The sequence below is a fragment of the Gymnoscopelus braueri genome (assembly GCF_963280865.1).
Source record: "Gymnoscopelus braueri genome assembly, chromosome: 16".
NCBI classification, from domain to species: domain Eukaryota; kingdom Metazoa; phylum Chordata; class Actinopteri; order Myctophiformes; family Myctophidae; genus Gymnoscopelus; species Gymnoscopelus braueri.
Window position 1 is genome coordinate 44,310,099 of NC_137616.1, and position 24,840 is coordinate 44,334,938.

The 24,840-nt window shown below is 39.7% G+C and overlaps 1 protein-coding gene and 1 long non-coding RNA gene across 2 annotated transcripts; both read left to right on the forward strand.

The window, feature by feature from the left end:
* Positions 1–140: 140 nt before the first annotated feature.
* Positions 141–23,107, forward strand: LOC308103683. The gene is made up of 5 exons (XR_013934765.1): positions 141–259; positions 4,373–4,458; positions 5,026–5,085; positions 20,769–20,846; positions 21,019–23,107. It is a non-coding gene; the product is annotated as an uncharacterized lncRNA (long non-coding RNA).
* Positions 7,134–15,166, forward strand: LOC308103667 (GTPase IMAP family member 8-like). The gene is made up of 4 exons (XM_080453774.1): positions 7,134–7,713; positions 7,837–7,872; positions 8,851–10,035; positions 10,758–15,166. Exons 1-4 carry the CDS (start codon positions 7,359–7,361, stop codon positions 12,365–12,367), a joined length of 3,186 nt encoding a protein of 1,061 aa, XP_080309900.1. The 5' UTR covers positions 7,134–7,358; the 3' UTR covers positions 12,368–15,166.
* Positions 23,108–24,840: the final 1,733 nt, after the last annotated feature.

Below are 24,840 nucleotides of genomic sequence, written 5' to 3' on the forward strand. Positions count from 1 at the left end.
GAGAGAGAGAGAGACACACAGAGAGAGAGAGACACAGAGAGAGAGACACACAGAGAGAGAGACACAGAGAGAGAGACACAGAGAGAGAGAGAGAGAGAGAGAGAGAGAGAGAGAGAGAGAGAGAGAGAGAGAGAGAGAGAGAGAGAGACACACACAGAGAGAGAGAGAGAGAGAGAGAGACAGACAGAGAGAGAGCCACATGTAAGTCAGAGCAGAGAGCTATAGAGTTTGACCAACCGACACAAACACACAAACAAAGGTAATACAGTATTTATTTAAATATATAGTTGCTGTCGGGTGGAAACCTTGTATGTCCAAAACGATTACTTCTCAGGAAACTAAAAATAGAACCTCTGTTCCACATGGATCAGAAAATAGCCGACCTACAAGCTCAAAATGTGTCACTTCGCGCCCGTTTAAAGCTTGTGGATCTACTAGAGCATGTCTGACAGAAATTTCAGAGCTTAAAATTGACATGTAAATATGAATTAAATGCATAAACATGTTATGTAGTAAAATACATAAGGTTAGAGCTAGAATTTGCTAGCATTGCTACCCAAATCCTCAGTTTCCTTCCAAACATCGCAAAATCGCGGTAAAATCTGCTATTTCTACCCGGTCGTTTTGATTTTTTTTTTTTTTATCCTGAAAAGTAACCGTTTTGGACATATTATGTCCAAAACGGTTACTTTTCAGGTCTTTGCAGATCTGCTACTTTTGATGCTTTTGTGTGATGCTGTAGTATGATCAAGTAGGGCATTTTTTGTTTAAAAAAAAAAGAACAAACAAAACGTTTGTGTGGGGAAGAATATGGAGATAAGAGGTTTCTGCCAGACAGCAAAAATTTTTGTTTTGTTCCTGACAGCAACAAAATGGCGTTTAAAGGGTAAGACCACTTTGGTAGAGGTTTGGGTTGTGTAGTTACCTTGCCATGATGTAACTCCAAAGGTGGGCAAGAAATAAAAAATAATTGCTCCATTGATTAGAAATTGATAATTCAAAATATGCTCCTCATTGACTTACATTGTACGGTAAAACAGCTCTCAAAGTCACTCTTTTAGCACGTAGATGAACCCAAACAAAGTGGATTCAGACAATATAGAGCATCACCAAACCCAGTACTGTTTGTTTTTTAATACAAATGTCAACTTCCTGTTGATTTTACTATTTGGAGATCTGGATCCGGATCCGCCGATCCAGTCCGGGTTTTCTACTTATTAAAAATGGCAAAATCAACAGGAAGTTGAAATTTTTATTAAAAAAAAAAAACAGTACTGGGTTTGGTGATGTTCTACATTGTCTGAATCAACTTTGTTTGCGTTCGTTTTTGTGCTAAAAGAGTGACTTTGAGAGCTGTTTTACCGTACAATGTAAGTCAATGAGGAGCATATTTTGAATTATCAATTTCTAATCAATGGAGCAATTATTTTTGATTTCTTGCCCACCTTTGGAGTTACATCATGGCAAGGTAAATACACAACCCAAACCTCTACCAAAGTGGTCTTGCCCTTTAAGTGGACAGTGCAGGAATACATCATGATTAGTAGTCTTTACTGTAAGGTGGTTGTATGCCATTGGAATACACAATAATTAGTAGCCTTTAAGGTGGTTGTATTCCATTGGAATACACAATGATTAGTAGTCTTTAAAGGGCAAGACCACTATGGTAGAGCTTTTAAATAAAAATGTTCACATCCTGTTGAGTTTACTATTTCTATTAGGAAGAAAACCCGGACTGGATCTGTGGATCCGGATATTCAAATAGTAAAATCAACAGGAAGTTGACATTTGTATTTAAAAAACAAACAGTACAGATGTTCTATTGTCTGAATCAGCTTTTTTTGTGTTCGTTTATGTGCTAAAAGAGTGACTTTGAGAGCCGTTTCACTGTACAATGTAAGTCAATGAGGAGCATATTTAGAATGATCAATTTCTAATCAATGGAGCAATTATTTTTGATTTCGTGTCCACCTTTGGAGTTACATTATGGCAAGGTAACTACACAACCCAAACCTCTACCAAAGTGGTCTTGCCCTTTAAGTGGACGTCCTTTTTCTGTTGCAAAAGCTCTCGGATGTTTTGCACATTGCTGTACTTCCAGATATGGAAGTCTTTTGTCATGTTTTCAAGCTCTCTTTGTGTTTATACTCAGCAGAAAGTATGTGTCTTTGGTGTCTTGGTACGGGTGGTAGCTAGTTATGTAACTTGTGTGCAGCATATATTCTCTCTCTCTCTCTCTCTCTCTCTCTCTCTCTCTCTCTCTCTCTCTCTCTCTCTCTCTCTCTCTCTCTCTCTCTCTCTCACACACACACACACTTCATTTTCATCTCTCATTGACAATCTTAAAGGAGAGTGCCGGTCATTTTAGGTTGTGTGTTTGATGTGTCGCTAATCACTCACCAACATACACAGGAACGTTGAATATTTCCAGATCTGCCCCTGTTGTCCATTCTGCAGACCCCTTACAGCGGCATAATGGGAGACGTGTGTAAGAGTGAAAATCGTCTATTTTAACAGATGCAAAGTAATTTTTTTCTCTACTACTGCTCATCGTGGAGTCTCCTGATACTCAAACAGGCGCTGAATGTCGCGCACGAGCTACCGTTCGTGCAGAACGAGATGACGCTGGTTGCTTGTTTCTCTCACAGAACCTGGCGTCTGTGAGAGAAACAAGCAACCATTCAGCTCCTGTTTGAGTATCATGAGACTCCACGATGAGCAGTAGTAGAGAAAAAACTAACTTTGCATCGGTTATAATAGACGATTTTCACTCTTACACACGTCTCCCATTATGCCGCTGTAAGGGTCTGCAGAATGGACAACAGGGGCAGATCTGGAAAAATTCAACGTTCCTTTGTATGTTGGTGAGTGATTAGCGACACATCAAACACACAACCTAAAATGACCGGCACTCTCCTTTAACTGTGTGTTTTATGAACTGTTTTAGCTTGGAAGTGATTTAATCCAGAAACCAGGTTGAGATCACCTGGTGCACCCTCATGTTGATGTGAGGTTCAGTTCAGGGGGGAGGGTGTTGCTGCAGACACCTGATACCTTTGGAACAACCTCCATTTTCAGTTCCCTTGAGGAGTTATAGTTTGAATTCACAGCAGACTTATCAGGAGTATTTATTTTTAACCCATTACCTGGTGCCAATTCTAAAAATGTTTTCTGAAAAACTTATGTTACTCTGTATATCAGTTTCATGTCAAGGACCACCTAAAATTATATGTATTTGGCTGCCGACCCCCATCTCAAAATATTTCATTCCAGGGACCCCAAAAGCAAAGATTTGAGTAAAAAACTAACAAAAAAAGATCTACAAGCTCATTGCGCTGCATAAAGTGGCGTGCTATGAGCTTGTATATCTGCTGTTTTTGAATAGCCAAAGTATAAAATAATGCTTTAAGTGGTTAAAATTATTGTGATGCTACTGTATATTAACTACTTTTTCTGGGTACCTAGGGGTCCCCGGACCCCACTTTGAGAACCAATGTGATGCTTTCCCGGGTTTTAACCCATTCAGACCTGGAACGCATCTGTGTCATTTCAACCCCATTTTTTACACCCAGTGCCAATTGTCTATGTAATCCTGGGCACTCCCTTCCCTCTGCCAACCTAGGGAGGCCAGGGCCGAGCTCATGCCTCCTTCAATGCATGAGAGCCAACTGACCTTCTTGTCCTTCTTGTCTCCTGCGTGGAAGGAACACGTTATTCCAACCAGTTCCCCTCCATCAGGCGCCCCAGCTGTCATGGGGGAAGCAGTATAGAGACCATGATTACTGCATGTTTTTGTGAGGGTACCTACCCTAGGGAACACGGGGAGAACATGCAAACTCCACACAGAAAGGCCCTTTCGGCAACCCCACCTAGGGTATGGGCACTGATGACGCGGAGGAGAGAACACGCCCCCAGTGCCCCCCCCCCCCAAAAAAAATAATAACATACATATTTTACATTTTTGGCTATTCAAAAACATCAGATACACAAGCTCATAGCGTGGCACCGAGTGCCGCGCTACGAGCTTGTATATCTGCTATTTTCTTTTTTTCGTGAAAATGTGCTAAAATCTTTGAAAATTTGAAAAAAAATCATTTCTAAAGCGAACATTTTTAACTGAAATCTTTGCTTCTGGGGGTCCCTGGAACGCAATATTTTGAGATGGGGGTCCGTGGCCAAATACATATAATTTTGGGGGTCCTTGACATGAAAAAGATTGAGCAGCACTGATATAGAAACATACGTTTTTCAGAATACTGTTGGGATTTAGGAAACATGTAGAATCGGCTTCAGGTCTTAATGGGTTAATGCACAAAAGCTGTGCCACCAATTTGTGTTACGGAGCAATCAACTATCAACTTTGTGTATTCAGAATTTCAGATGGAGTTGGGATACAGTTACTGTGAGTGAAGGCTGACCTGATTGTCGTTATGGCAGAATCACCGACTTCAGCACCTGGTGAGTCCAGTCACATGCGCACATGCGCGCACACACACACACACACACACACACACACACACACACACACACACACACACACACACACACACACACACACACACACACACACACACACACACACACATACACACACACATTTAACATTTTTTTAAAAATATTACTCTTCGGTAAACATTATGTCTATAGTCATGACTGATGGCCCACAATAACCTACCTGACATGTGCTCAGAGCACTTTTTCGAGTTATTATTATTATTATCACTATTATTATTATTATTATTATTATTATTATTATCATCATTATTATTATCATTATTATTATTATTATTATCATCATTATCATTATTATTATTATTATTATTATTATTATTATTATTATTATTATCATTATTATTATTATTATTAGAGGACTGACAGACCAGGGGAGCTGGGGGAGGGAGAGAGGGAGAGATTAGGGAGTTAGGGAGAGCATATTAACTCAGCCAATGCAAGGTCACCCCGATTTACATGATGCTGGACAAGCTGCTTGTATTGATATATTTTCTATATTCTATTTTGTTACAGAGGGCCAGGGTGAGACCCAACTGAAACGGGGAGACAGCTTAGAAATTTTACCTCCTGACAGTGAGTAAAGCTGAACTGAATCACAACTCTTGTGGTGTTTCATCTGTTGTTTCATCCGCAATACCTAACAAAACCTATAATAACATTCTAAGTTACCATTACTGCTGTATTTTTAGTTTGATAAATTGCTCTGAAATTAACATTAATCTGTATTTTGCTATTTTTATTAAACCTTTATTTAACAACACAAGCCACAACGCGCGCAATTCATTTACGGGTGGCGTAGGCTACTTTTCATTGCTCACCACACATTTGCATCCTCGGAGCATAATTAATTGCGGCCAGCACAAACTCACAACATTACGGGTCGATGCATAACACATGCTCAGTCCAGTCCACGCATGTGTTATGGTCAACGTCTAAATAGCCTCGATCTCCAGGCTTTTATTTTTTAGTTTTGCTCAAAAATAAAAGCTTGGACCAGCGAGTCGGTGTTCCGGGCATAGGAAGTGTTTCATCTCCCCAACCAACCACAGTGCAGTGGGCGTCGCTCCAAATGTTGTGTTGACGGGGCAGGGGCTGACGGACAGATCGGTGAACCAATGGGATCACACGCATTCTCTCTCCGGAGATGTTAACCCACCCCTCTATGCCAGATATCAGACACGCTATGGCAGTCTAACGTCTAAACATCATGCAAGCGGTTGAGGTTGTAATATCCATGGTTTCTGTCAAGATATGTCTGTAGATTAAGTAGGACCAAGCCAAGTAGAGCTCAACCAGTGGGTAGGCCTACGAACATGTAAGGATAAAAAGAGACTAAGACAGGGGACTAAGACAAAAAGGGGGTGGGGGGGTGGAGGGTTTGTCCATTGAATCTGCCATCCGTCATCTGTCGCTCAGAGTTCAACCTGACGTACATGTACGTTCACAATATGTCCAACTACATTTCCTCTGGCGACCTTTGTCAACTGTAGGGGCACTGGGGCAGTATTGAAAAAAGTTGGCAGAGGAAACCTTTCTCTGGCCCCTCTTTCTTCAAGAAAAATGCTGTGTGTGCTCTATGACTGTACCTAGTCTGTGTGCAGCCAGCGAAGCAGACAGACAGCCTGCCTTGTTTTCTACTGCCGTGTGGATTACCATGTGTCTGTAACCACGATGTCAGATCAAAGCCTTGTTATAAACTAAAATGAATTAAACTTACTTGGAGTTACCAAGCGGTCGGTCATTTTGTTTTGATATTAGCCTAATTAGATACCGTGGCTGGTTAAATCCAATCGACAACTGCAGAGTGGGACGGACAGTCACTTTTAAAAACAGAATGTTTACAACTCCTAGTTGTGAAATGGTAATTGTTCTTCATGAATAACCAATAATATTCAATGAAGAGAAAAGGGCTGCTGCTGTTCATAAAAATGCCGGTCTCTCTGCCTGATGATTTTTGTTAGGCCGGGTCGGGATGACATTTTTAGGCCTGATTGAAGCTCTAGTTTGCAGTGATAGCAGACTCTGTCCATGAAAGAAATGTCTATTTTCTAGCTATCTACAGTAGTTATTTATATGTTTTTCAATCTACACAGAACGTGCTACAACTGCCCTCTAGTGGATGGATAGGTATATTGCCTCTAGGTTCTGAATCAACAAATTCGACGGACAAACCATCCACCCCCCCCCTTTTTGTCTCCCCCTCCATTCCTTATGCAGACTTAAGGGTCTTTCGTCTACCATATATGGCACTTTACATGTTGAAGGAGCACTTCACCCATTTTCAACCTATCTTCATATAATTGGTCCTCACTAATGCTCTTTATAAGATGGTATCATTTGTGTCTATCACCCTGTGTCTCAGAGGAGGGCTGTGGACAGTTCAGAAACCTGCCTTCCATTGACATCATCGGTAGGCAGGTTTGGACATTTCAAGCAAGATTTCAAAATTGTTGTATTATTATTATTGTTATAGTTATAGTTATAGTTATAGTTATAGTTATAGTTATAGTTATTGTTATTACATTAGATACATTATGATATCCACATTCCCTCAGCACTCTGCTCAGCTGTTTAAATTGCTCATTTGTTAATTGCATGGGCTGCTTTCTCTCAAGTTCAATCCATTCTGTTTCTATGGCTTATTGCATATATTGCATTTTCCACATTTCCTGTTGCATTCCTTGGCCCCCGTATCGTGCTTTGGAGCTACATTTCATATTTGTTTTTGTTCTTTAAAAAAAAAATACTCCAAACTGTCAGAAGATGTCCAAATAAATTCTGTTCCTGGACCTCATGTGTTTCTACTGGTGCTTCAGCCTGAAGACTTCACTGAGGAACAAAAATTGATGTTGCAAAAGGTTCTTGAAGAATGTAGTGATCATTCATTTAATCACTCACTTGTATTAGTGTCAACACCCAGAAAGCAGAGAATAGGGCAAAGCCTAGGGACCATAGGGGACTATCCTACTCCACTACAAGACATCATCAAAAAATGTAGGGGCAGATATTTCCAGGCACAGCAGAAGAACCCTGAACTCCCAGAACTGTTGACACAATTGGATAGAGTTGTTAAGGATAACAACGACCAGCATGCTGTCCATTGTGATGTCTTTCAAGATGCCAGGAGTGATCTCCCCAGCACTCATGAGACCAGCATGAGACCAAAAGCACCTGTGAACTTGGATCGTGTAAGAGCTGCTGGTAAGTGTAGGGCAGCATTGTTATGATAATGTATTTGGTACATAATTAACGAAAAATATTTTATAACATAATATAATCTTTTTAAAAACATATAGTTATGAGATTTTGTCATTTTCTTTTCAGGGTTGCAAGTAATCCAATCAAGAACAGCTGTTCAAAGTAAGTTAACTTGCCACATTCATAACGTGCCAAACTTCAACAAAACATGTGCAATTATCCAACATTTTTTTAAATTGTTATTTTAATTATCCTACATGTTTTATGGAAGTAGCTGTGCAATAGTGTGTTCCATGGAGGCAACCACACTCTGCTTCGTCGTGTCGGGTGGTTCTTCGCCTCCGTATAGTGCTTTAAAACCTTACTTACTGTACCAGCAATATAAAATACTAGAAATATGTGCTCAGTGGAGAGCAAATCTCCACCCATCTCCAGAGAGAGAGAGAGAGAGAGAGAGAGAGAGAGAGAGAGAGAGAGAGAAGGGATGTGCAACTGGTAATCACGTGCCGCTCTACTTTCACGGCTGTAGACAGAAATTTCACAGCATACATCACTATTATTGTGGGATCGCTTTAGCGATCCCACAATAATAGTGATGTGATAATAGTAATGTTATCTTCACTAGTTGTGGGATCGCTGTAGTTATTATTATTATTACTATTATTATTACTAGAAAGTACTGTTCCTGAAGAAACAGTGTGGGATCGCTAAGAATGTTGCTGGTACTGAGTATTGATAGTGTTAGTAGTGTTATAGTAGGGTCATAATACAATGACATCAGTATTATGACGTCACTAGAATGGCATTACCATTCACTAGAATGGCATTATGCATTATGACGTCACTAAATGGCATTTCTCCATTGAAATGACCCAAAAAACGAGGGGAATAATAATAATAATAATAAATAGTGAAGATAACATGATCTAAAGCGATCCCACAATTATTATTATTATTATTATTATTATTATTATTATTATCAGGGCATATCTGCAGGATGAGATTTGCACTTGGCTGAGCACAGAATTTCAGAATGCTTCTATTACTTTCCTACATTGATTAATGTATCCAAAGAGAACATTTATGGAAAAGTGTTGAAAAATATTTATATCTTCTTCTATTTTATCATCTTTTTTGTAGCTTCTGAACTCAAGATTGTGCTTCTTGGGAAAAGTGAGGACAAAAAGACAACACTTGGCAACTTAATCACAGGGAAATCACAGGGTTTTAAAAAAAACAAGCTATTTCAGATGGAAGACGGGGAGTGGCAGGGAAGGTCTGTCAGAGTAGTGAAAACCACAGACCTCTTCAGTCAATCTGTTGAGAAGTGTGTATCGGAAATTGAGAAGTGTGCATCACTCTGGTCACCAAATGTGATTCTGCTGTTATTGAAGCCTTCTGCATTCACTGAGGAAGACAGACGCACACTGAAATCAATCCTGCGATTGTTTCATCAAGAGGCCTTTAACCTCTCAATGGTCATCCCAACACACGAGGGACATGAAGAACACATCTCTGTACAATCGATCATTGCAGACTGTGGAGGAAGACTTTACATGATGACTGAAGGCGATCGTTCATCACTGATGAAGAAGATTGAGAAAATTGTGAGCAAAAACAGAGGAAGATACCCCACCCTTGATGAAGGTAGAGACACCATCCAACAGGACAACTGTCTGAACCTGGTGCTGTGTGGCAGAAGAGGAACTCAGAAGACTTCTGCAGCCAACGCCATATTGGGTCAGATCCAGGACAGCCCAGGGCCTAGTTCCTCTGCAGAGTGTGTGAAGAGACAGGGGAAGGTGCATGGGCGCCTGGTGACCCTGGTGGACCTGCCTGCCTTCTATGAAGCATCTAAGGAGATGAAGATTCACAATACTATGGAATGTGTATCTCTCTTTGATCCTGAAGGCATCCATGCTTTCCTGGTGGTAGTTCCTGTGGGTCCCCTCTCTGATGAAGATAAGGGAGAGTCAAAAAGCATCCAGGATTTCTTCACCTCTGAGATCAATGGATTCACCATGGTTCTGTTGACTGTAGAGTCAGATCCAACTGCTGCAGCTTTTGTCAACTTCGTAGATAAAGACGCAGACATCCAGGATCTGTGTGAGAGCTGTGGAGGCCGATACACTGTCTTCAACATTAAGAACAGCAAACAAGTTCCTGGGTTGTTGGATGCGGTAGATAGGATGAGAAATTCAGAGGCTAAACTCTGCTTCACAAGAGAAATGTTTACCAAGGCCTATATGGAAGTGAACATACAACAGAAAGAACACATCGCCAGGCAACAGGCTGCACTTAAGGAATTCCAAAAAGTCAGCACGTGTGAGTATATTATTGTTGATGTTTGTGTATCACTCATAATTCACCTATTGTGCATATTGACAATCTGTTGAAGACATCTAAATTGGGTTCTTATTTCTGCCTTCTTTCATGCCTTATGAAAAACCTGCTTAGCATTACATTACATTACATTACATTACATTACATTACATTACATTACAATATATTACATTTCATTACATTACATTACAACATTTTGTAACGGAAAACTGCAGGTCATTCATTCATAAGGCATTGCTGTGGGCAACTACCTACTTACATCTCCAACCTTCTATATTATTTTACCAGCAACTACAGCAGTACTTGCAGCAAGTGCATGCAGGAGTTAAGATCCCATAGCCCGAGAGGACGGTTGGCTAAACGTGTTCCCTGACTGATCCAGTCAGTGAAAGACCTGCCTCTGTGTTTCACTTTAGTGAGTGACTGCACAACGCAGATTAAGCTCTAGCCAAGTATTGAACAAACTGGTGAACAAATCATTTGACCTAAAGTTTAACGAACTGTACTAAAATGATTCAGTACACTAAAAAGAACAATAATTCGTTCATCATTAGTTCAAATTGCACACTGCGTGGATGTTGGAAAACTCTGGTGGTTCAACTTGCCCATCACTGTGATTGGCTGAGATGCACCAAGCCCCTGTTTCACAGAACATACATCACATTTTGTATATCCAGGGTAAAAAGTTTCTCTTTATATTTCAGGTGATGATGACAATCCGAGCAGCGATTGTCTCAGGATGGTGCTGATAGGGAAGACAGGCAATGGAAAGAGCTCTTCAGGGAACACTATTCTGGGAAAAGAGATATTTAAATCCAAATCCAGCCAATCCTCTGTCACTAAGCGTTGCCAGAAAGAACATGGTAAGGTAGATGGCCGTCCGGTTGTTGTAGTTGATACACCCGGTTTGTTTGATACAAGTCTCCCCCAGGAAAAGGTTCATCAGGAGATGACTAAATGTGTCACTCTGCTGGCCCCAGGGCCTCATATGTTCCTACTGGTGTTACAAATTGGCCGACTCACAGAAGAGGAGAAAAATTCGTTGACGCTAATCCAGGACGCCTTTGGAAAGAATTCTAACAAGTTCACCATCATTCTTTTCACAAGAGGAGACTCATTAAAGAAAGACAAGCTGTCAATTGAGGACTACATAAAAGAAGATTGTGATGATTCATTTAAGAACCTGATTGCTGACTGTGAAGGAAGGTACCATGTCTTCAACAACTATGAAGAAAACAACAGTGAACAAGTCAGTGATCTGCTGATGAAGTGTGAGAAGATTGTAAAGGCGAATGGTGGGGCGTGTTACACCACAGAGATGTTCCAGGAGGCTGAAGCAGCCATTAAAAAACAAATGGATAAGATTTTAAAAGAGAAGGATGATGAGATGAAGAAAGAGGTGGAGGCCCTGAAAAGAAAACATGATGAAGAAATGCAAGCAATGAAAGAAAGGATGAAAGAGCAGAAAGATGAAATTGAAAAGGAGAGAGAAAATAGACAGAAACAACTGAAAGAAAAGGAGGATTGTATTAAAAACGTGTATGAGAAGATGGAAAAAGAACAGGGAGAAAGAGAAGTGGAGGACAGAAAAAGGAAGATAGAGGAAGAAACAGAACGAAAGGAGTGGAAAGAAACACTTGAGAGAGAGAAACAAAAAGGATCAGATGAAAAGACAACTGAAATGAGAAAACAGCAAGAAGATTGGGAGAAGAAAAGAAAAGGATGGTGGGAAAAAAAGGAAAAGGAAGATGAAGAGAGCAGAGAAAAAGAGAAAAATAAAATAAAAAAGCTGCAGGAAGAATTTGATCAGGAAAGAGAAAAACACGAGAAAAAAAGAAGAGAAGAGGATCAAAACAGACGACATGAAGAAGAAAAGGAACGTCACCTTATTCAGAAAGAACATGAGGAAGAACTTAAGATGATGGAGACGAAATATAAAGATGAGGCCAGAAAACAAGCCGAGGAACACAATGAATTCATAGAAAGCCAGACTCTGAAGTACCAGAAGGAGTTAGGAGAACTCATAAAAAAACAAGAAGATGAAATAAATGAGCTGAAACAGACAGGAGCTTCAGAATTGAAAGAGAGCAAAGACAAATATGATCTTTTAGAACAACTTTCAAGCCATAAAGAGGGTGAACTGAAGAAGACAGAAATAGGAGATAGAGAGGAAAGAGAAAATGAGAACGCTAAATGGAAGGAGGAAGTAGATAAAATCACAAAAAATAAGGATGAGAAAATCGCTAAAATGCAGAAAAGTCATTCAAAAGAAATTGCTGACCTGAAAAAGAAGTTTAATTGCGTCATCTCATGAGAGCATTATCATGATGCAAGCAGCGGCCATAGCTGAATGGGTAGAGACCGCCTGGGAAAGAGAAGAGAGACTTGAGAGCTGTGCAATGTAAGTCAAGGAGGATTTTTGGAATATCAATTTCTAATCAACGGAGCAAGATATCTCGCCAATTGGACTAGTTACGCCATAAGGTAACTACAACAGTCAAACCTCTATACCAAAGTGTCATTGTGCTCAATGGAGTTTGTGACTGGTGACTTGATGTTACAAAGTCATTGGGATACTAAAACCATAAAGCTATCAAATTGAGTTCAAGTTGTCCTTCTCACACAATGAAAGTGATATAGTCATGCTTTTCAGCCAAAGCAGCATTATGCAAAAATCTGTTTTTTAGTAAAGTAATGTATTGATTACAGTATGTAAAACGATGTGGTAACGTTTTGTATTGATTATTATTGGAGCCAAAATACCTTTATGTTTATTTATTATTATTTTTTTTTAAATGAATGATGTGGCCTTGGTAATAATGATGTCATGATAATCACAGTGGGTGATTCTAATTTAAACCTGGCAGTGGGTGATGAGAGCCAGGTGTGCAATGGAGGAAGGCCACACCCTTTTTGATCATGTCGTGGTTGCCGGCGGCATTCAATGTTATTTTGTTTAAAGAGTTTTTCTGTATTTTGGAGTGGAATGGTGGAAAGAAACATTGTTTGAACTGCTTGATTTGGCAATGTAAAATAAATGGATTGACATATCCAAAGATACAACAACAGCTCTGGACATTGAATTAATCGTGCACGCGTCTGACTAAAGTCAACACAGTTGCCCCTCGCAGTAGGCTATATAGGTAAAGTATTTACAATTATGTTAAACTATCTGGTTATTCAGTAAAGTTTTGTATTGATTATGTAAAATGATCTGGTTAATTATAATTAAGCTTTGTGTTGATTGTGTAAAGCTATTAATGTCAATTAATTAGTAAAGATTTATATTGATCCTATAAAACCCAGTGTGGCTCATTATATTCCTACACAAATTAATTAGAGCTGCTAAAATAAATAGCTTATCATGTTTCAAAATATACTGTACCAAAAGCTTCCCAAACAATAGCTACATTTTGGAAGAAATGTGGAAGAAAATTCCACAGAGATTTCCAGAGGTTTCCAGAGATGCAATGTTTTTGGTATTAGACAGACAGACAGACAGATACTGTAGATAAATAGATAGATACCTTTATTGATAGAAATAAACAGAAAATAGCAGCCAGGAGAATGAGACTAACAGGACACTGCCAAAGACATCAAGTGCTGCCAGACACAAATTGGTGCTGTGGGAACCAACACAAGGGCACCACCGGTCATGAGGAGGTCCTCCATTAACATACGTAGATGTACTCAAGAAAGGTGCAGGAGCGCGAAGCACCAATGAGCTGGACAGATGTATGGAGAACCGGGATGACTGGAAGCGACGATGGAGGGCTCGTCTGAGGACGACCTAGAGAGATTTATCCCGCGGGGGAAACTCAGGCGCCAGAGACAGCACAGCAGTAAAATAGGTACAGAAGAATAACATCCCAATAAAGACACCCTCAAACAAGTATTAATAAAGTACAGATAAACCCTATATATAATAATCCCACCTGGTGCAGAACAAAAAGACACCATCAATGAATATTAAAGCATACAGACGTATACACCCTATACAATCATCCTGCCTGATGCAGAACATGAAGGGAAGTAGCAAGGACAGGTAAGCCTATGACACCAGCACCAGTTTGGAAGTTACAATAGTCACACATCGCCATAATGCTACTGAGTCACAGAGAGTCAGTTACCATTGCCTCATGCATGCATCACTATACATCAAATGGCACATAGGACTGACTTAGCTCCACCGGCCTCATCCTAGGGTAAAGGAATAAGTTCTTCCTATATTGCTCACTCGCTCCATGTGGCGGGGATGGGAGTGTAGTTGGCCCTGATGGCCAACAGCTTCCTTGGTACAAACACCTCCACCCCGTCCAGTGTAACCCCAACGACAGAGCCAGCCTTCCTCACCAGTCTATTTAGGCTAATTGTGGCCATTACAGATTGATAGAACATCTGCAGCATCCTATTACACACGCCAAAGGACCTGAGCTTCCTCAGCAAGAACAGCCTGCTCTGGCCCTTACTGTAGAGGGCAGCTGAGTCCAGTCAAGTTTTTCAGGATTCAGGTGCACTCTCAGGAACGTGTCCAAGAATCATCTGAAACAGTCCGTCGTTGGGGCCACTATACAATCTTTTGTTTATAAATCTATAAAACAACAACAAAGACTGCTTCAAAGCAGTGCAATGCCTAAACCTAACCTCACACAAATCTAACATTTGTCGGACTATTGAGACATTGGACTACAGGTCAGCCCCGCCATATACTGTGATATTGATAAATTGCTCTGATCGCTTAACGCCATGTCAAAATGTTCAAATTATGCTTTTAACAAGCACTACAGCACATAGCCAACCCTTGAATAGCAGATATTCCACGCATTGCATTTATTCCATACACATTACACAGCAACAGAAAACACACAGCACAATGCATTTATGGCTGCAACAATTCTATTGATAATTTTTTTGATTAATCAAATAATTGTTGAGTCTTAATTATTAAATCCGAATGCACTAGTTTATGGAAAAACATAAAAGAATAAATATGGACATACAAGGTTTCTGCCTGACAGCAACTATATAACATAATGTCATGTAATGGGCTCACTTAGTCTTTTGACGTATACTAGAACAGACTTGTCTGTCAATAACTGAGCAATCATTTCCCCCATTGCATTTTAGTGTTTCAAAGTAGGGGCGTCCCCAGGGGATGGCAACTGCCTCCCCTTAGCGTTCACACAGTAAAATCCTGAGTGTTAATTTATACTCTGAGAAAGTACAAATGGAACCAAATGGACCCGTAAGGGTCCATTTGGTTCCATTTGTACTCTCTCAGAGTTACAAATGGATAAATGAACACTGAGGATTTTACAGTGCACATTAACATGAAATCTTCTCCACCTCTGAATGTTTTCATTACAGATTAATCTGACATTGATTTGGTATTAGATCAGCGCTGAGTCAATCTCAATCCACAGCCATCCATCTACATGTGACGTGACACACGCTATGGTCACATTTTCAACACATTGTGAGCTTTAATTCTGCTATTTTTGAATTTTTGAGTGGTCAAGTTTTTGCCAACCTTTATTTCAGAGTGATGCCTCTGTTTCAAGTTCTACTGTTCTGTTAACCTTGTATTAAACAATGCATGTGATAATGCAAAGCTGTCTCTGTTAGGTTCGACCAGTGCTGCGTAGCCAAATGTTTTTAGACAACACTAGTAAACTGACTTCTACAGCCGGCAACACTAACCACAGTAGTTAATTTTCATACTTCCGGTATCGGTTCTCAGCAGCTTATATTGGCCAGCTCCTGTTGATGGTGATGTGGAGCAGCTGGGCTGATTGGAACCAGCCACACCTGAGCTGGCTGCTGGCTGAGGGAGACGCCCGGCCCTTGCCCTTATATGGTGTGCAGGGGAGGGACCAGGAACGTGTGGCACAACAGTCTCCTTTTCATATGGGTGCTCTGAACTTAGTGAAGTATTCATAAGCTGTAGTGGGATTATCATGTGTAAAAGCATTAAATAGTATTGAAGGTAGGGTATTTTCTTTGGTCAAAATAAGTGTTAAATAGCTCTATATTCTGATAGTACTCATTGTTATAGAGCAGGGGTCTTCAACGTTTTCAGGCCAAGGACCCCCTAGCTGAGAGAAAGATTAAGCAGGGTCCCCCTCTATATTGTATAAAATTGTGTTTCAGATTTAACTTTTTTGGTTTACTTGGTCTGCTCTTTTTTCCCTCTACACCAAACACCTCTTTGCCAAAAAATAGCCGATCTACAAGCTCACAACGCTCACAAAGCTCACAACGCTCGCTCTGCCCTCGCAGACTTGTATTTTCTGTTTATTAAAGAGATGGAGAGACAGGGCGGCCCATGTTACTAAACAAACACTCTATCCACCTGTTTCCGCGGGTAGTTTCCTGATGTGAGGGAAACTTCCTGCGGGGGGACCGGAAGTAGAAAGTAGCGGCTCAGTGTGTTTACATTTGCCAGCAGAACGGAGCTCGGAACGGAGCTGCGACCTGTGAAGCTGCAGCTACGTTCTGCTGGCAAATGTAAACACACTGAACCGCTACTTCCTGCTTTCGGTCCGTCCGCAGGATGTTTCCCACACAGGATTTTTGCTCCAGTAAATTCCCGCGGAAACAGGTGGATAGCAATGATTGCCATCACAATATAGTGCTTTAACCTTTTAATACAAAACTTTATGTTTTAACCAAAAAATATCACTTACCCTACCTTATAATTTACTAATATCAAATGATCATGATCATTTACTAATTACTAATTAACTATATTACTATTATCTGTTTTTCTTTATTCATTTTATGTTATACAACAATCATACATAACTGTGCAGGTTGTATTTGAGTTGTGGGCATGTAGAGCTGTATAGGCCTAAATCATAATCAGAGAAATGTCATAAACAAATGGAAAGCATTGCGGTGATCATACAAGTTGTTTCAATGGAAAGCATTACTATAATGTACCATACAGGCTGCTGGGGTTCCTGCAGTGGTGGAAAAAGTACTACATTTTTTTTACTTAAGTAAAAGTATCAATACTGCAATATAGACATACTCTGTTACAAGTAAGAGTCCGGAATTAAAAATGTACTTGAGTAAAAGTACAAAAGTATTGGCATCAAAATGTACTTAAAGTACGAAAAGTTAAAGTACTCATTATGCAGAATGTCCCGTTTCAAGTTTTCAAATGTATAAACATCTTTTGAAAATAGCAGATCTACAAGCTCAGCTTGTAGATCGGCTATTTTCGAATGGCCGAAATGTATATACTGTAGGGCTGATGTGGTTAATTTATATTTTGTAATAATAATCTAAATCTACATCAATGTAACTAGTAGATTTCAAATAAATGTAGTGGAGTAAAAGTACAATATTTGGATCCGAGATGTTGTGGAGTAGAAGTAAAAGTATTGGAAATTGGAAAATACTCAAGTAAAGGACAAATACCTCAACATTGTACAGTACTTAAGAACATGTACTTAGTTACTTTCCACTGGGTTCCTGTAAATGTGTATCAACATCTCACAGGCATCCCCTAATGGGACCTGACTCGCGGAGGACGGGACACCTGAGAACAGTGCGAGACACCACCTGTCTATACTGATAATAAGCTTAAAGAGTAAAGTGATATTTTATGATTAAAACAACAAGCTTAGAGTGTGTGTTCAGTAACAGAAAATTAATTTCCAGGTGCGTTGCCAATTTCAGCCAATCAGAAGAGAGCACCCATTTATCAGCTTCAATTTCATCGTGTTCCAGTTCCAATTGTGTCTCATTGTGCTCATTGTTTTGTCTTATCTCTTCCAATTTCACTTGTTTATCCTGTATCCTGTGTGAATTCTTTCTCCTCGTTGGAATTGGTATATAGAAGAGAGACAGGTAGACCCATGTTACTGGACAAACACTGCATGGTTATCAGAATATAGAGCCATTAAACACTTATTTTAAGAAAGAAATCACTTACTGCACCTTTAATATCGCAGTATGTGTAAATGGTAATCAGAGGCAAGGTGAAGATTACATTACCAGAAGCTGGTGACCAAGAATGTCTCTTTCCCCACTGTCTGACACAATTATTATGATTGATTGAGATAAGAAATGGACTGGAAAAGAACCAATCTCATTTACAATACAGATTGTTGGTTTTAAATAAATATAATAGTGGCTGTTAGGTGGAAACCTCATATATATATATTAAAAAAAGAAATGTATTTATTGTATTCATATTTTGTATTCAATACTTTTGTGACACTGCATGTCAAAGTAGGGCATTAATTTACAGGGGGGAAAAAACACGAAAAGGTTAAAATATGGAGAATATGGAGCAACAATATTAATATGCTAAATTGGCACTCAAATACAAATTATCTTTATTTATTTTTAATTTGTATAACCAGTCCCTATATGAGTCAAATGTTAACCCAACTTGTCTTGCAGACTCACAAGTCTGAGTGGGTTGCAATGTTAGCACTTGGTACACACTATGTGGATAGGAGGATATGAGGGTGTGCACTTCCCTGCACGCACCAAACAGGATCAATCCAGCTTTCATTCACAGTAGGCTATGAGAACGTTACGTTCTCACAGCCCACCAAACTAAATAAAAACTAAACTATGGTAACAAAAACTGGATGACTTAATATATTGACAATTTCATCAGCAAATTAAAAATTAGACCAAACTGTTAGGGAGGGACTATAGTGGAGAAGAGAGCCTATAGACCGCCGAAGTCTGACGTCATTTACACATCCTTTGTTTGTCTACCTGGTTTGCAGTTTTCCACCCCCGTTCTGAATCCCATAGACGTATTGAATATCGCGTCAAATAAGAACTGTGTTCCAAAAATAAACACATGACCCCGGCGGGTTGACTCTTATGGATATGAAGCATCAACTGACGGTGAGAAAACGCTAATGTTACTTCCGCCGAATTAGTTACATTTTCGCCAGAAACAGACTGTATCAAATATAAGTGACTGACTATCATAAACGATACAGAACCTCCTCCCTGACAATAACGCCGACACGCGGTGTTTATTTTTGGACCACAATTCTTATATGAGACGATTCTAAGATGACCCAATGTTATTCTCCATAGAGAAATTACTTCCGCAAACCTGGGGATGAACGAGTGACGTCAGGACTTCGGTGCTCTATAGAACCAAGTCATTCCGAATTTCATTCCATTTGGAACCCCTTCAAGGAACTCTGAGGGTCCATGGACCCCACTTTGAGAACTATTTAATTTGTGATACAGCCTCTTTATGTTATAAGAAAATACATTTGAAACGTGAAACGTTTGAGTTATAACAAAAATAGCATGTGTTCCTCTCATCAGATCACCACAGATGTCTTGTAGCCTACAGTACAAGCCTGTTGCATGGCACCTTATCCCTTAGGCCTTATCTTATTAGGCATTTTTTATTATTTTGAAAAACATTAAAATAGTGGAAATAGCCAATCTACAAGCTCACAAGTTACGCCTGGATGTAGATTTAGGTTATTTTCACTATTTTAAAATGTTTTTCAAAATATAAAAAAATGCCTATAAGATTAAGCATAAGGATAAGGTTCCACGCAACATAGGGCCCTAAACCATTGGGGGCCCCCCAAATTATTTTGGGGGGTCCGCAGATGATTAGCCTGATTTTCTCACTCAACAGTAAACAAACCAACATACAGTATAAGTGTATACAGGGTATCTGCACATTTCTAAAGTTACAACAAAAAAATATAACAACTACAACAATGGGAATATTACAAGTAAGTTATTCAGGCAATACTGTATGTATTAAAGAAGGTCAAGTATTGTGAAGGCCATAGGCTTAACATGATGGCCATAATGGTTCTGCCTGAACTTGTGCTACAGTGACACCTTGTGGCGGTGCATACTGTACTGCTGCATGTGTTCTAAACCACAAGCCATTCACAAAAAGGTCAGCCTATGTTGTGCATTTCCTCATATCCTGCAAAGACAATTCCAGCCGTGTTGATAATCCTCTGTACATTTCAGAAAATACACAGTAACAATAACCTTCAAAGATTTTTATTTTCAACAATATGTATGAATATGAAAAACATAATGAATTTAAAGTAGTTCATGAACAGGTAAAATTATTAGGAAATACTATGAACTAGTGTCAGAGCATGGCTTGGTGAACACTCTTGCCAGATCCTGTACCAAACTCTACACTAACTGTTAAATAAAGTTAAGAGCTTAACCCCCTGCAAGCTCCTGGATCACACTCCTGAACAAAAGACATAGAACACAAATGATCTGATGGCTAAATATTCACCACCAATAATTTCAGGTAACATATCACCTGCTAGAACATCCTACACACTATCAAACTATTCTAATAACACAAGGTTAAAGCCATCTCACATTTTGGATGCCAGTCACTTTCTTCCTGATAGAACATCCTCCAAATCACCTGCTCTCTGTAAGAGTCAAGTTTAGGAGCGATCATTTCAGCTTTTGCACACTTTTACAGTAATTAATATGCACACATGCATTTAGTTTGAGAAATTCATGAATGGAAAACAAACTATGTATGATGAACAATAATAATGTCATAATTACAGTGTTCTCTACCATGAATAATTCAATGAACAACAGCATAACAAAATAATAGCTGAATAATTTAAATACGTTTTTCTGACACAGTGGACTATTTTGATTAGATGTATAAACAAACTATTACACACAGGTCTGTAAAATATCTATTCTGCTTTCAGAGGAAGCATGGCAGTTTCCCAGCTTTGTGGATGAAGAGCAAAGGATGAGCAAACCCTGACATCCTGACTACTATAAATGTGATTAAAGTTGCATCTAGGTTGGACTGTTTCAGTATTTTAGACACAATAAATGGAAGATAGCTGATTATAGTCATTACCATTACTATCAAGCTGATCAGAATAATCCTAAAAGCCCTTCTCTTCATGTTGTTTCCCTCCCCATTGTCCCTCTGTCCTTCTCCTGGTCCAGGCTGTTTCAGAGCTCTGAGGACCGAGAGGCAGCAGAAAGACATCACAGCGATGCACACAATGCAAAAGCCCAGAAAGATGTAATACGTAACTCTCTCTGACCAAAAGTAAAATGAGTTGGATGTAAGGACCATCAGCCAGACAACGCAGCTACAGACCACCCTGTACCGAAGAGCTTTGTACCTGAGAAATACCACAGGGTGAACCACCGCTATGTAACGCTCCACACAGATACAACACTGGAACGATGGAACAGAGAAACAGAAAAACAAAACAAAAGTAAAGAGTGCAACCATTAAATAAACAAATTTGTGTGTGAAGAGCCATGCAGCCTTAAAGACAGGGGCCAGGATAGAGATGATCACAGATACAGTCAGGTTGAGATAAAAGAACTCGGAGGCTATCGTCCCACCAGCTCCACTCAGTATCAGCCACAGAACATAGCTGTTGCTGGGGAGAACCAGGATGAAGCTGATAGCCAGATCGGCGATGACCAAGGACATGTAGGAGATGGAGGAGTTGGTGCCATTTTCCAGGGTGTCATTCATCGTGAGGCTCTGTGTATGCCCTGCAGCCGGTTCAGAAGAATAAGACATAATGGATGGATTTTAGTGCAGTTGACTGAATATAACAATGACACAACTAAACATTTTAAACAGTAATTCTCAATGTTCTTCTGAAAACAACAATCTACTGAACAATGAACACAAGGGTAAAGTGATCTCACGTTTTGGATGCCAGCCGAGTGTCACAGATCTCTGAGTCGGGTGTTTTGGTGAAGTCTCTTCTTCAGACAGTCACTGTCTTCCCGATAGAACCTCCTTCAAATGATGCACTCTGCACTTTGCCTCCTCTAACCATTCCCTTCCCTGCTTCTCCTTCCACTGTAATGTTTGTTGTACAACTGCACATATAAGCATTTCTTTTGATGGTTGTTCCATGGAAATTCATATTCAATCACCCGGACAGTCATTACGCAAACTTTGCCCTTGGTTGGACAACCTTGGGCAACAACGATGTGGCGATAATTTGTGTATGACATACCAGCCTTTATTTTCCCTGGGTTAACTACTTGAACCCCAGCATCCCTGTTTAGGGGGGAACGTTTGCCAGTAGATCTACAAGGTCACAACGTGACACGTTGTGTGCTTGTTTTGATAGAGAGACTTGGTGTAGAGTGAAAAGAGCTGAAAAAAGAGTTGCAACTCTGGTTCGATTTACTAAGTATCAGGGGTCTTCAATGTTATTCATGCTAAGGACCCCTTTGCTGATAGAGATGAAGCAGGGACCCCCACTGCATATTGTGTAAAATTGTGTTGCGGATTAAACTTGATTTCATAGATATTGTTATACATGTTATACATGTTATTGTCTATTTTCAGACAATTAATGTAAAAGTTCCTTTCACACAAAGATTTGGCGGCTCAGAGGACCCTTAGAGCAGTGGTTCTCAAACGTTTTTCGCTCAATCACCTCTTTAATTATTTCTCATCCACGGCACCCCTGCATTACATTGTTACTTTATAGCACCTTACATTTATGTCATATTACGTAAATGTCTAAATCCCCCCACTTGAACCCCAGCAGCCCTACTCTGGGGGAAACGCGACACGTTCTGAGCTTGTAGATCAGCAATGTTTCGCCGAAGAAATTTGGTGTAGATTGAAAAAGAACCCACTGCAGGGTTGCAAAAGTACAGTCCAACTCTGGCCAGTTTGACTCAGTATAGAGGGTCTAAGTGGTTCAACTGGAAATATATTGGCAAATAGATTCTAAATTTGATCAAAGTAATACTTGCGGCACCCCTGGACTTGCGTCACGGCACCCTAGAGTGCCACTGCACCCACTTTGAGAAATGCTGCCTTAGAGGTCCCAGACCCCCTGTTGAAGACCCATGGTTCATAGAGGGCTTAAGTGGTTGTGGGCTGATGAATGAAAGAACAGAGAAGACTAGACTAGAAATTACAACCAATACAACAGACCGTTGATTGAATGTCTAACAGACTAAAAACAAACTAGAAAGAAAGTGTTTTTTGTTTTTTTATAAGGTTTTATATATTTTATTTTGTTCTGTGTTAATGCTTAATGTTTTATGTAAAGCACTTTGAATCGCCTTGTTGTTGCAATGTGCTATACAAATAAAAGTGCCTCGCCTTGCTTTTCTGCCATCCTCCAGTTAAATGAGGCCTCTGTGTGACATTCAAATGAATGACTGGCGTGGTGCTCGATGATGCACAAACCACCATCATTCACCAACATGGCTTTTCAATGCAAAACTGTGTCCCTGACATCAACATGATTGAACTGAAGCAAGACTTCATGTTGTTGTTATTGTTGTCACCACAACCTCTAACGTTAAAGAGGTAGAACCCACACACCAAACCATGGTAAAAACCTCTTTATTTGAAGAAAACAGACATTTCAATCTGCATCACCACAACATCTCTCACAACAGCTCCAGACTGGTCATATCCTGGATGGACGCTGGATCCTCTGACATTATACATTCAAATAAAATAAGTTGTTGACGGATTTGACTTTTGCATGCTGCCAGTAGGCAGCATGCAAAAAACATTTGACAATGATTGATTTAGTGATTTGCGAGATTTCCACAGACAGAAAGAAAAATTGGGGAGACACATAATTCTCAATCTTTTTAGGCTTCAGTACCCACTTTACCTGATTTATGAATCCAGGTACTACTTTACCTGACTATTATATTTTTGACATCAAAAGTCGAGTTTCGATGTCAATAAGGTTCAAAAGTAAACCTTTCTACCTGCTTTCTGAAACGAGATCCACACATAGGACAAGACAAGAAATATCCTCAGCTAAGATTCAGAGATGCAGATTCAGTCGGGATCATCTTCCTAACTGAAATAGTAAAATCACCACGAAGTTGACATCTATTTTTAAAACATATCGTTTTGTAATGTTATAAATCATATAAAACAACTGTGTAAATTCATATGTATCACAGAAAAGGGACCCATGCAATGTTATACCTGACAAAGCTTTATGTGCTAAAAGAGTGACTTTGAGACCTGTCTCACTGTGCAATGTAAGTGGTGGAAAGTAACTATGTACATGTACTCAAGTACTGCACTTAAGTACAATTTAGAGTCATTTTTACTTTACTGGAGTACTTTTCAATATTTCTACTCTACTACATTTCTGAGGCAAATATTGTACTTCTACTCGTTTTGATTGATTGATTGAATACTTTATTTAGAAAGACATGGTAACAGTACATGGAAGTACAAATCACAATACAAGGTCTTCTAAACTGGATCGCTCATAAAAGCACTTGGCTTATTTAAAATGAGATCCCTGTGCACTCAAATCATGATGACATTTAAGAAGACATACAAATATACACTACTATGCAGGACGTCATACAATCAGCTTACAGGCTACTGGTATGAAAAACAAGAAATATGTACAATAGACAGTTTTATTAGGAGGGGAGGGGGAGGGGGGGGGGGGGGTAGGTTAAGACTTTGACAGGGGCCAGTTTGGAATTGCAGCCTCCTGAAGGTGATTCTTTAGGGCAGTTTTGAAAGTGAGTAGGGTTTTACACTCCTGTACTCCTTTCCTTTGGGTAGGGCATTCCACATTTTTGTTGTATAGCATGAGAAAGAGTTCATTCCCTTGTTTGTGCCAAATCTGGGTTGAACATGATCAGTGGAGCTGCCTCTGGTGTTCTGACTCCACTACAATTATTTGAAAAGAAATGTAAGTCAAAGAGGAATTTGGATCACTTTTGAATCTCACTGGAGCAACTATTGAAGATATCTCACCAATATTTGGAGTAATGGGAAGG